The sequence below is a fragment of the Meriones unguiculatus genome, chromosome 7 (genome assembly GCF_030254825.1).
Source record: "Meriones unguiculatus strain TT.TT164.6M chromosome 7, Bangor_MerUng_6.1, whole genome shotgun sequence".
NCBI lineage: Eukaryota > Metazoa > Chordata > Mammalia > Rodentia > Muridae > Meriones > Meriones unguiculatus.
This window is the reverse complement of record NC_083355.1, coordinates 45,253,969-45,266,243: the sequence shown is the minus strand read 5'-3', so window position 1 is coordinate 45,266,243 and position 12,275 is coordinate 45,253,969. Positions and strand designations below refer to the sequence as shown.

Sequence of the window (12,275 nt, the reverse complement as noted above, 5' to 3'; positions counted from 1 at the left end):
ACTGGGAGGAAAATCATGTTCTCTAAAGTATTTTCCAACATACTTCATCAATTCTCAAATTTGGCTCATAGTTCCTGCACGTCTACGTTCCCCCAAGTCTCTGCCTTACACTGCTTTCTTCTTGGGGAAAATCACTGAGGTTTCTCTTTTCTTTGGGGACAAGGCTGGAGCTCAAGACTATTGGGAAAGGCCCTGGCCTAAGAAACCCTCACTCGGCTGCTTCACATCACAAGCACCATGAAGTTGCTCACGAAAGCTGGGAAGGCGATGGCTTTTGACTTTTCTGCCGAGAAGGAAGGGAACAGTTAGGGCACAAGAGCTAGGTCATGGTTAATGCAGAATGAGAGCCCAGGGTCTTCTCAAATCCTGAAACTCTAAGTGTGCATGAAAAACACATGGTATGTTTATGTATGTGAGATAAATAGTATTACCCCATTTAAAAAAGAGACTAGGAAACCAAGACTTGAAAGAGTTTAATTAACTTTACCTAAGTTCACATAGAACTAAGTCTGCACTGTTCAAGACTTTCCCACCAGACCTCAGTTTCCAAGGTCCGCAGATGTGTGCCAGGCCCTGGATAAACAGTGAACAAGCAGACAGGTTTCTTCACACCGGGTAGACCTAGCTACAGAGGCAGGCTAGGGAAGAAGGCCTCATTCATTTCATGGACACTGCAGGCTCTCTCACAAGCTGGTGAGTCATTCAGCCGGGCAACCCCCACCCCACCCCCGAAATTGAAATGAGCTTTTAAGAGGGTCAAGGTAACGGGAATTAGTAGGGAGAAACACTCTTGTTTCTGAAGGATTTCCCTTAAAAGAGGAAAAACAATCTGAGTCTTAAAAAACATTCTTAAAAATACCGGGGTTCCTGGGTAAGGAGGTGGGCGTGGAGGGAGAGACAGTGAAGTGTGCGGCGAACCTTCGGCCGGCCACGACTCACTTGCCAGGGGAATACAAGAGGGCGGTGTTGGGCACCCGGGAGCGGAGCCCCTAGATCTCTGGCCCGACGTCTCGGGAGGCCCACGGGGACCCCGTCCCCTCCCCGGGCAGTACCGGCCATGAATGGGCAACTCGGGTGCTCCAGCGATCTCCGCCACCCCTCCCCCGACCGTGGTCTCCCCGAGCTGCTGCCGTCACAGGGCGGGGAGAGGGAGGAACTGCGGAGCAAACAAGCCCCAGGGCACTAGCCCGACCGTGGCCGAGGGCGCTGCCTGGGGCGCGGAGGGCAGCACGGGACCCCGCCCCCGCCTGGCCCGAGCCCGCAGGCTGGCGGCCGCGCGCGTGGGGGCCACGGGCCCTCTGCTCCCGAGGCAGCGCGGGGGGGGTGCGAGCCCCTGAGCCCCTGTCCCGACCGTACCTCCTTTTTCACGTTCCACAGCAGCTTTTCTTTGACTGCGTTGTCTGCGCTGCCCATGGTGCGGCAGGTGGCGGGCGGGCGGCCCCCAGCGGCCCCGCGCCGCCTCCGCGCCTCCCGACTCAGCGCCCCGCGCGCGAGGCGGAGCCCCCGGCCGCCGCGCTCCCTGCCTGCCGCCGCCGCAGCCACTGCCCTGTGCTCAGCTCCGCAGCCATCTTCCGAGCCCCGCAGACGTCAGGCAGCAGGCCCGGCCCCTTCCCACAGCGGGCAGGGAGGGGGTGTGTGCACCGCGACTGGGGAGGGGGGGTCAGGGCGGCGCGGACGCCGGGGGCGTCGGGCCCCGGCGCGCGCCGCAGGCATGGTTGTCATGGCGACCGGCCGTCTCCCGCCCCGAGGGCGCGAACCCGCATTGTGAGCGCGGGAAGTCAGCTTCTCGCCACGCGCCGCCGAGCGGGCGGACTCTGGAAAGGCGCCTGCGTCTGGGCTGGCCGCCGCCGGCGACTGCTCCCGGCTTCTGGCCCCTCAGAGAGGAGCGCGGAGGCCTGCGTTCCGGCTCTGGGTCCCGTCGCTCCTCCGAATCCCGCGGCCTGCCGGTACTCTCAGTTGCAAAGCCTGTGGGAGAAAGCAAGAACCCGGCCGCGACCCACGGACCCGGAGCCCTTCACGCTATTCAGGGTCTCCACGTTTCGTTCGGCTCATCTTGCAGATGGGCCCACGCTGGAGCAAGGGGGCCGGCGAGGGTGAGGCGAGCCCCTTCTAATGACTGGCTCTGGAAACTCGAGAAGTGGGGGAAAGAGTCACTCAGCTACAGATTTCATCCCTTTATGCAATTCCACGAGACCCGGGAGCGACGCGCAAAATCTACGTGAGAGGGCGACTTCCATTTCTTCCCACGTGATGCAACTTTAGCGTGTGAAAAATAGAAAGGTGGGAGCAAAACAGGCCCACCCTCTGAGCCGGGGCCGGGAGAGCGCAGCCGCCGTCCCTGTGCCCTCGGCAGCCGGCTACGGCCGGCAAGAGCGGCCGCGCCGGGTCTGCTGGGCACGGGCTGGCGGGAGAAACCTCGCGAGAGGGCGCGGGAGCCCGCCGAGGTCCGGCCCCCGGGCCGGAAGCGCGCCGGTCCGGCCGGAAGCCGTGCTCTCTCGGTGCACGTGGGCCGCAGGATGGCGGCTCACCGCTCCGGCCCGCTGAAGCAGCAGAATAAAGCCCACAAAGGCGGGCGGCACCACGGTGGTGGGTCCACTCAGCGGGACAGCAAAGGTGAGTGGACAGGAGGAAGGGCGCTTGGCTGCCCGTGCTCACACCGGGACTAGACTTGGCATCGTTGCCAAAAGCGCTGGGTCGGTCTTGTTGGTTAATGGCGAGGAGAACAGCCACTTCTGGTCTGCCTTCCAGGCCGTGTGGGACCGAAGATCCTGAGCAAGAAGCTGAAGAAGCAGCTCAGCCGCGTGGACCAGAGGCACCGCGCCAGCCAGCTCCGAAAGCAGAAAAGGGAGGCGGTGAGAAGAGTCGGGGGTTGGGAGACGGCGCGGCTTATGGTTTTAGATAGGTAACTGACCCGGAAATAGGACGAAAACGGAGATAATCTCGGGGTACCTTTCGGGCCGCGTTCCTTTTAGTCTGTGGCCCTGTCAAACTCCTTGACAAGTCATACGCGTGGCTTGCAACGAGAGAATGCTTGGTCCATGGGTATCTTGTAGTACACGGATTGCTGCTCTTTTTTGCAGGCTATTGTGATTATGATTTTGTTTTAACAAAGGGTCTCATTATGTAGCCCTGGCTGGCCTAGAGCGTCCTAAGTACGTCGACTGGCCTCTAATTCAAAGCCCTGCCTCTCCTAAATGCCCAGATTAAAGGCCTGGCCATTTTGATCTTTTCTTTTTAAAAAAAGAGTATTATTTTTATTCTATGTGTATTGGTGTTTTGCCTGCATGTATGTCTGTGGGTGTCAGATCTTGGAGTTACAGACAGTTGTGAGCTCCACGTGTGTGCTCCCAGTCTTCTGGAAGAGCACTGATCTTGACCACTGAGCCATCTCTCTAGCTCCTGTGATTTTTTTTTTCCTAATGTTTTATGATAAATAAAGTTCCCTTGGCACTTTTATAACCCAACAAAAAGGTCTGGGAGTTCTGATTTGGTGTGGCAGCAGATGTATTTATGAAGATGTACTAGTGAAACAAATGATTGAGGTAGTCTCTGAACCTTTGTGTTTCTAGGTTCTGGCAGAGAAGAGGCAGCTGGGCAGCAAGGATGGGCCTCCACATCAGGTGCTGGTGGTGCCTCTGCACAGCAGGGTTTCCCTTCCAGAGGCATTTAAACTGCTTCAGAATGAAGATTTGGGAACAGTGTACTTGAGTGAATGGGGAAGCACCCATAGCTTTATGCTTGTATGTCCGGGTTTGAAACATCGGTGGTTTTTCACATATGCAAGACCAGGTTAGAATATTCAATATTTTTCTGTTATGTTGTTATATTTCTTGATTATAATGTGCTAACTACCTCTTTCCACTGTGTCTTTTGTATCTAGGGGATCTGCATACTGTATTAGACATGGCTAAAGTTGCTGATACCATTGTGTTCCTCCTGGACCCAATAGAAGGCTGGGACAGTACTGGGGATTACTGTCTCTCCTGCCTCTTTGCTCAGGGACTTCCCACATATGGTAAGTGTGTTTGGAGTATTGGAGACCAGCAAAGAAAGTAAATTTGCATTTTTTTGTGTTCAAATCTGATCTTCCAGGTATAATATTTAGCATTTGATTTAGGAGTACAATCAATGGGTTGTATTCGATGTAGGATATAATTGTTCAAATTGCACATTTTATTTTATTTTTTTCTTTTTTAAGACAGGGTTTCTCTCTGTGGCTTGGCTGTCCTGGAACTCACTCTGTAGACCAGGTTGGCCTTGAGCATAACAGATGCTTGCCTCTGCCTCCCAAATGCCGGTATTAAAAGTGCACACCCACCAATACCCAGCTACTTTCATATTAAGGAGAATTTTTATTTCTGGGCTGCTCTTTGCTTAGGGAAGAATAGGAAGTTGTCCCTTGTGACATTTCTTCAGTGTTAGCTAAGAATTGAGTTTCCTAGTGGTCTTTGGGATCACAGTAGAACTGCTGGGTTGGTTGTGAACGAGAGAGGAATTTTCAATTAGTGAAACAGTCATTAAGCGCTATTTTTCTCTTTCAGCACTAGCTGTCCAGGGGCTTTCTGGCCTCCCACCAAAGAAACAGATAGATGCCAGAAAGAAGCTAAGTAAAACAGTGGAGAAACGCTTTCCTGAAGACAAACTCCTGTTCTTAGACACCCAACAGGAGGCAGGAACGCTGCTTAGACAGTTGGCGAACCAGAAGCAACGGCATCTTGCTTTCCGAGCTCGGCGAGCTTACTTGTTTGCCCATGTTGCTGACTTCGTGCCTAGTGAGGAGAATAACTCAGTGGGCACCTTGAAAATCTCAGGCTATGTTCGTGGGAGGACTCTGAATGTGAACAGCTTGCTGCATATTGTTGGACATGGTGATTTCCAGATGAATCAGATAGATGCGCCAGTGGACCCTTTCCCTTTAAATCCTAGAGTGATTAAATCCCAAAAGAAACCAAGCATGGCAATGGAGGTAAGATTGATAGGGTTTTCATTTCAGAAAACCCAACACAGGCTAGGTGGGCCCTCTATTACTTGGCTACATTCCTTGCCCAAGATGGTTTTTAACTTTGTTACTGAATTTGCTTTTGTATGCTGGAGAGGAGCCCTATCACTGGTGTGGAGGGCAGGGATTACTTTGTGGGGCTTGGCTCTCCTACCTTGTGGGCCCAGACTTACTTTCAGAGCAGATTGTTAGGCCAGTGAGATCACTGCTCATTTGAAGTATAAGTCCGTAAATAGAAATATGTTTATCGTGTATATTTATCCAGTACTTCCTAGAAATTCTGCATAGTTGGCAGATGTGGCCTCTTTTCTCAGAACTTAATTTGAATTAGACAAAAAACTAACACGCTTGCAGCATATAGTTAAGGTGTAGATGTGCTGTGGAAATCTAGGACCTAACAAGCTATGCCAGAGAGAGCAGAGTCAACCAAATGTGTGGAAGGGATGGATAAATATGCTGGGGACTATGAAAGCCTGCGGGTAGTGATGGAGTAGAGTCTTTCTTTGCCCCCCCCCCTTTTTTTTTAAAAACAGGGTTTTTCTCTGTAGCCCTGACTGACTGTCCTGGAACTCACTGTGTAGACCAAGTTGGCCTGAACTCACAGAGATGTGCCTGCCTCTGTTGAGATTAAAGGAGTGTGGCACTACACCAGGCATTCTTTGAACTTTTAAAAAAGACTGGACCTATGCTGGGCCCACTGCCTGGCTGCCTGGCATGCTGTTTAATGCTGGGATTAAACAGGACTGGGAGGCAGAGGCAGGTGGATCTCTGAGTTAAAGGCCAGTCTGGTCTATAAAGAGTCCAGGACAGCCAAGGCTATACAGAGAAACCCTGTCTTGAAAAACCAAAAAATAAAATAAAAAAACACACCAAAAACCAAAAAAGAAAAACAAAACAAAACAAAAAAACAAAAAACGCAAAGCAACAACAAAAACTCTGGACCTTACTATGTAGCAGTGGCTAGCGAATCGACCAGACTGGCCTCGACCATTGCAGATAGCATCCTGCCTCTTCCAGTTATGTGCTGAGATAAACAGTGTGCACAATCATGCAGGGCGTGTCTAATCCTGAAAAGAGCAGCTCGGTAAAGGGAGTATAATAAACAGGTTCAAGATTAGAGACAATCTCAAGAATTAAGCAGGAGAGCAGAGGTGAAATGCTAGGGATGGCCACCTGGAAATTTTGGTATGTTTTGATTTTCTGTATAGTTTGGCTCTTTCAGGTTACTGTTACAAGTTAATGTTCATCTTTTGGTTTTAGGTTTGTGTTACAGATGCTGCAGCAGACATGGAAGAAGACCTTAAGGTTCTGATGAAGGCAGACCCTGATCAGCAGGAGACTTTACAAACAGAAGTTATTCCAGACCCGATGGAAGGGGAGCAGACCTGGCCCACTGAGGAGGAGCTGGATGAGGCAAAAGGTCAGTAGCAGCAAACATTACTTTTGACTGTCATTTTGTATAGCTCTTGTCTTGGTTACTGCTCCTATGCTTCTAGGTCTGGATGAGGAAAGGATTGAAGGTCATCGCTGCACTAAGTAAACACTTCATACAGCTTCCTCTCTAGAAATCACTCCACGCTTGTCTTTGTAAATAATAAATGTCATTAGGTCCACTACAGGGCTTATTTAGCTTTGTATTTGTTGCTAACTTGAGCCAGCTGAATGAAGCTTGGAAGTTGTTCTCTTGTAGCTGCTATTTCCTCGTGTTGGTAGCAGTGTCTGCAAAGGTGAGAATACAAAAAGGAAGTACATAAATTGTTTGGGTTTTTACAGACTTATTGAAGCAACGTTCCAGCGTGGTAAAGAAGGTCCCTAAAGGAACATCTAGTTACCAGGCTGAATGGATTCTGGATGAAGGTGATGAAAGTGATGGGGAAGGCGATGAATATGATGATATACAACATGAAGGTTTTATGGAAGAGGAGTCTCAGGTAAGAAATGGGCCATGGGGCCACCTGTGCATATAGCTCCAAAAACAAGGCTGTGTGAAATCAGTTGCTTAAGAATGCCTGCGATTATGGAAAAGTTGTTTTCATGACTTATTCTCTAGCATAATTTATTTTGAGGTTGGGGAGATGCCCACTGGGTAAAGTGCCACATAAGTGTTAGGACTCGAGTTTGAATCCTCAGAACCCATGTGAAGCTCAGTGTGGTAGTGCAAGTCTCTGGCAAGAGAAGGGTAGAGAAAGGATTTCTGGAGCACTGAGGCCAAGTTAACAGACTGCAGAAGATCCTGTCTCAAGCTGAGGACAGGCAACAAAAGCTGTCTTCTGCCCTCTACAGTCATAAACACATGACCACATAAACTCACATGCACATTTTTATACTGATACTCTTTGCAATCTAGGAAAACATATCTGCAATGAATACCAATATAAAATATACACAAAATTAATCCTTATTTAATTGCTTTTGGTGTAGAAATGGGTGTTTCTGCTGAAATATCTGCTTTTTTTTTTTTTAAGAAGGTGCTCTTATTAGCCTATAGCTGACAATGGACGCAACAGCAATCTTTTATCTTAATGTTTCTAGAGCTAGGATCATAGATGTGTGACACCATTTCTGATTGCTATTTTGTTGGTTTTTTTGAAATGTCAATGCACCATCTTATTATTACTCTTGGGTAGTTCTTTTTTTCTGAGAAGTCTCATGTATGCCACGTTTTCTGAACTCACTGAGTAGCAGAGAATGACCTTGAACTCCTTAGTCTCTTGCCTCTTCCTCTCCCTAGTGCTTGGATTATAGAGGTACTCTAGCATGCTGTGTCTTAGTTTTGGACGCAGTGTTTTCTCAAGTGCTGGGATAAAGGTGTGCACCACTATGCTTATCTCAAAAGCATGCTTGTGTTTATGTGTGGACCAGTGTATGGCAGTCAGGAACAGCTTGCTGGGGTTGTTTCTCCTTTTCCACTATTTGGGTTTCCTGGATAAACTTGGGTTTAGAAGTGAGGTAATCATTGTTGGAAACAATGCCTTTAGACCACCCTGTTGGTGCTATGGTTTTCATTTGGGGGGGGGCATAGTCTTACATATCTCAGGCTGGCCTAGAATTTAGTAGCTGAGTGTGACCTTGAACCCAGGTCTTGATATCAGGCATGTGAAATCTCCCCAGTGTTAGTCAGTGGTGGTGATCTAAACAAGCACTTCAAACATGCTAGGTAGGAAAGCATTCTACCAGTTGAGCTACATTCCCTGCTTTGGGTTTGTTACTTTTTCTTTCCATTTGTTTTTGAGACAGTCTTACTCTGCCATTAAACTCATAGTGAGTTTCCTGTCTCAGCTTCCTAAATGTTCAAATTGCAAATATGTTTCATATTGCATAGTTGTTATCCCCTATTTTACAGGATGGGAGTGGTGAGGAGGAAGAGGAGGAAGAATGTGAAACTATGACTCTAGGGGAGTCTGTGTGTGATGATCTATATGATGAGAAAGTAGATGAAGAGGCCGAGGAGAGAATGTTGGAGAAATATAAACAAGAAAGATTAGAAGAGATGTTTCCAGATGAAATGGATACCCCCCGTGATGTGGCTGCTAGAATTCGGTTAGTCAACAATTGATTTCAAACAAATTTTATTTAAAACTTTGACGGTTTAGAACTATGTGAGTAGGAATCAAATGGAGAAAAACACATTGTCCTGTCCTTGAAGGGCTAACATGCTGTGTGAGAAGAAGCAACATACAATCAGTGCCTAAAATTGTCCAGAGAGCTCTAGTGAAAGAGGCTAACTATCAGATATTCCTTGTAGGAGTAAATACTCAGAAGTATGTATTTCGGGAAGTAAGAGTGTATTGAGTGAATGCTTGTAAAAGTAGAAGTAAGAAAATGTAGGTGATTTTCTGGAAGTAAGCTTGACTAAAAGCTGTAAGGCAGGTTCAAGAGCCACATTCCCTGACTGGTCCAGGCAGGCACTTCGTCCCCTATGAAAAGCCTGGTTTGATTCTGAAATACTTGTTAGAAGCTGTTTTAGAACATGGTTTTTCTAAAGCCTTAGTTTGAAGGCTACCTGAGATAGGGTCTCAGGTAGACCAGGCTAGCCGTGATCTTCCTGCCTCCACCTCCGATGCGTAGAGATTATAGGTGGGTACTTCCATGACCAATTCTAGTTTATTAGAATATTTTGGTGCCTTAGTTTTTGAAACAGTTTTGCTTTGTAGCTTAGGCTGACATGGAACACATGATCCTGCCCCAGGTTCCCTGGTGCTGGAACTAGAGGTATTTACCACAGAGCCAGATTTAAAGATTTGCTTGTTGTACTATGCCTGGGATTGGACCTCGGCCATGTGTATACTAGTAAACATTATACTAGAGTCATCCCTAGATAAGAGTACTTTGAAAAAGCTAGAGACTTAACCATTTAATAAGTGAGGTGGGTCTAGTGTAGCACCATCTAATCCTCTTACTTTTTTTAAAAAATGTGTGTTCTAGATTTCAGAAATACAGAGGCCTCAAGAGCTTCCGGACATCTCCTTGGGACCCTAAGGAAAACCTTCCTAGAGATTATGCTAGGATCTTTCAATTTCAAAATTTCATTAATACTCGGAAAAGAATCTTTAAAGAGATTGAGGAAAAAGAAACTGAAGGAGCTGAGGTACCTGCCTTCTGTCTACCTTATAATCTGTTTTTGTTTGACACCATGCTGCTTGTTTGGGAACAAACATCGATCAGAGATAATTAACTGGGAAGGTTGAATCTGGTGACACATCCTTGAGTGCCAGTCTGGAAAGACGAGGCTTGGCCTGTATATCCTTGGAGAAAGGTTTGATCATTATTGGGACATTAAGGATCACCCTGTGATTGTCTTGTGCTTCTTCCTGGCAGGCTGGCTGGTATGTCACACTTCATGTCTCAGATGTCCCAGTCTCAGTGGTTGAGTATTTTAGGCAAGGAGCACCTTTGATTGCATTTTCTTTGCTACCTTACGAACAGAAGGTAAATTAGTGTTTTGTGGCAAATGTAGAGTTACAAATATTTTTCCAAAGTGTTCAACATTTTGCTCATTTAGCTTTTTGATTGAGGAATCAGAATAGAGAAGTCAATGATGGTTATGCCCAAGATGTCTGAACCTGTCTGAAGCATCTTTGTGATGCAGTCTGTGTGGTTCTGAGACTTCTCTAAGTGTGTTTTTTCAGATGACAACAGGGGTTAGCAGTCAGTCATAAAAGTAAGTGTTTGCCAGTGTTCTCTTGGTAGCCAGTAGTCATGTTTACCGGGAGTGGGAAGGCTGTCGTAAGGGTTGAGGAGGTTGGATGATTGTGGTGGGAGGGTATATGGTGATCAGATAGATGTGAAGGCCATTCACTGTGGCTAGCTCTTTAATGTCAGAGTTCGAATGGTAAGCTAGCTTAGATATGTGCACATATGTGCTCCAGTGAGGCCTAAATGCAGGTGTAACGTCAGTTGGTGGGTAGAAAGGGAACTATTTAAAATGTCATCTGTACAACATCAACTAGCATGGTCAGTTGGTAGGGTGATACTGATGTTTATTTTGTTTACCTTTCAGGTAGGCTGTTTGTATGCCTAGACTATGAAGCTTTTTCTTATTTGGTCCTCAGATGTCAGTATTGAACATGGTGGTGAGGCGGAACCCTGGCAACACGGAACCTGTGAAGGCCAAAGAAGAACTGATCTTCCACTGTGGGTTCAGGCGCTTCCGAGCCTCCCCTTTATTCTCTCAGCACACAGCAGGTAAGCACGGGAGCTGCTGGGATCTTCTCACCTATTCTTTTAGGGTTGAAGGCAGAGTACATTTTGAAACACTGAAGCCTCTGTGGTTAGACATATTTTCAGTACTCTGACTTTAGGAGCCAATGATGTTTTTATCTAAAATGTCTGAACCTGTCTGAAGCATCCCAGTGATGCAACCTGGTACTGAGGCTTCTCTTCTTTGAGTATTTGTTCCAGAGTGGGTTTTAAAGCAGGGTCTAGCTTTAGGAGAAGGAATATGTGTTACCTGCTCACTTGGGGCTTTTGCCTTTCAGTGACAGGAGACAAAGCTGGAGACAGCATTAATGGTGCTACATTTTTTTCATCCACCATGTCATTTTGTGAACATAATTTTATAAAACGTGGCTTAGCTTGTGATTTTGGGGGCAAGGTGTCTTTTGAGACAGGATTATTAGTATGGCCTAGAAGGGCCTTGAACTTCGGGTCCTCCCACCTTCAACTATTATTATTATATAATTATTGCCTGCTTATTATTAAGTATCAAATTATTGTGTAAAACTATTGTGTTTTTGTCAGTTTTTATTTATTGAGGTTTGAGAGACAGGCTGGTCTTTCTTGACCTTCAGGGTACTGGGAATGCAGTGTTGGGGGTACACCAGCATGCCCAGCCAGCACGGGGTACACTGATAAGCCTAAGTAGTTGAAATAGAAAGAAATAATAGAGCTAGCTCAGCACTTGTTGCTGAACCTGAGGATCTACACTCTGAGTGCCCTGACCACCTATGATGGAAAGAGAAATGGCTCCTGATTTTCTACTCTAATGCTGTAGCACATGTGCCCTGCACCCCGAAAGTCAATAAAATATATTCAGAAGCTCTTCTTATTTTAAGAAAGTAATGGCGGTGTTGCAAATGAACAGTTTTCCTCCTCACCTACTTTATCCTACAGGCGGCACAAAGAACTCAGCTCAAAGCCATACTTAACTTTCTGGGTAGAAAATGTTCTGCTCGAGACTGGCTTGTTGATGAAGCACAGTCAGTCTGAGTATAAGCACTGGTTGTGGAGGCAATGAGATCAGGGGGCAGAGCCCTTAGTGTATATACAGCCTTGGGTTTGATCTTCATTACTATAATTTTAAAAGGTGGGGTTGTGTGCTTTTGACAGCCTTTGGATTGGTTTCTTAAATGGCTTAACTTTTCTATTTTTTTATTTTGGACCCTTTCTATGGAAGCTGATAAACATAAATTTCAGAGATTCCTGACTCCTGATGCAGCCTTAGTGGTAACAGTGTTCGCACCAATCACTTTTCCTCCCGCATCCGTGCTGCTTTTCAAGCAGAGAAGCAATGGTATGTTGGATTCTGAATAACAAATAAACAACAAATATGTACCTGCTAGGACCATCACTCATCTGTTCCTTAGGGGTCTTACTGTATTAAGTCATACCCGTTTTAGTCTCCCTGGGGTGTAAGCCCAGGGTGATCAACTAGTTCTTCACTGTTGGCACACTTCAGTGCAGGCTGCGTAAGGTGGGTCTGGTGGACTGGCTCATAGCAATCTTTCAGTGGTCTTTCTGTGGCCCCAGGAAGGTAGCATAGTGTATTTTTCCAAGA

The 12,275-nt window shown here is 47.0% G+C and overlaps 2 protein-coding genes and 2 non-coding genes across 5 annotated transcripts in view; 3 read left to right on the top strand and 1 right to left on the bottom strand.

The window, feature by feature from the left end:
- Positions 1 to 1,488, bottom strand: part of Sgsm2 (small G protein signaling modulator 2) — a 41,395-nt gene extending 39,907 nt beyond the window's left edge. For both annotated transcript variants that reach the window (XM_021642078.2, XM_021642079.2), the window contains exon 1: positions 1,357 to 1,488. In XM_021642078.2, coding sequence (XP_021497753.1) covers positions 1,357 to 1,413 — 57 coding nt within the window. In that variant the 5' untranslated portion in view covers positions 1,414 to 1,488. The remainder of the gene's footprint in view (positions 1 to 1,356) is intronic.
- Positions 1,489 to 2,484: 996 nt separating this feature from the next.
- The window catches only part of Tsr1 (TSR1 ribosome maturation factor), an 11,537-nt gene continuing 1,746 nt past the window's right edge, over positions 2,485 to 12,275 (top strand). Inside the window, exons 1-12 of the mRNA XM_021642080.2 lie at positions 2,485 to 2,613; positions 2,749 to 2,852; positions 3,570 to 3,789; positions 3,881 to 4,015; positions 4,542 to 4,966; positions 6,260 to 6,419; positions 6,773 to 6,930; positions 8,343 to 8,539; positions 9,425 to 9,587; positions 9,818 to 9,928; positions 10,552 to 10,684; positions 11,895 to 12,011. Coding sequence (XP_021497755.1) covers positions 2,517 to 2,613; positions 2,749 to 2,852; positions 3,570 to 3,789; positions 3,881 to 4,015; positions 4,542 to 4,966; positions 6,260 to 6,419; positions 6,773 to 6,930; positions 8,343 to 8,539; positions 9,425 to 9,587; positions 9,818 to 9,928; positions 10,552 to 10,684; positions 11,895 to 12,011 — 2,020 coding nt within the window. The 5' untranslated portion in view covers positions 2,485 to 2,516. The remainder of the gene's footprint in view (positions 2,614 to 2,748; positions 2,853 to 3,569; positions 3,790 to 3,880; positions 4,016 to 4,541; positions 4,967 to 6,259; positions 6,420 to 6,772; positions 6,931 to 8,342; positions 8,540 to 9,424; positions 9,588 to 9,817; positions 9,929 to 10,551; positions 10,685 to 11,894; positions 12,012 to 12,275) is intronic.
- LOC132655686 (small nucleolar RNA SNORD91 family) lies at positions 10,024 to 10,116 on the top strand. Its single transcript, XR_009593470.1, has one exon. It is a non-coding gene; the product is annotated as a small nucleolar RNA SNORD91 family (small nucleolar RNA).
- On the top strand, positions 10,796 to 10,884 carry LOC132655684 (small nucleolar RNA SNORD91 family). The gene has a single exon (XR_009593467.1). It is a non-coding gene; the product is annotated as a small nucleolar RNA SNORD91 family (small nucleolar RNA).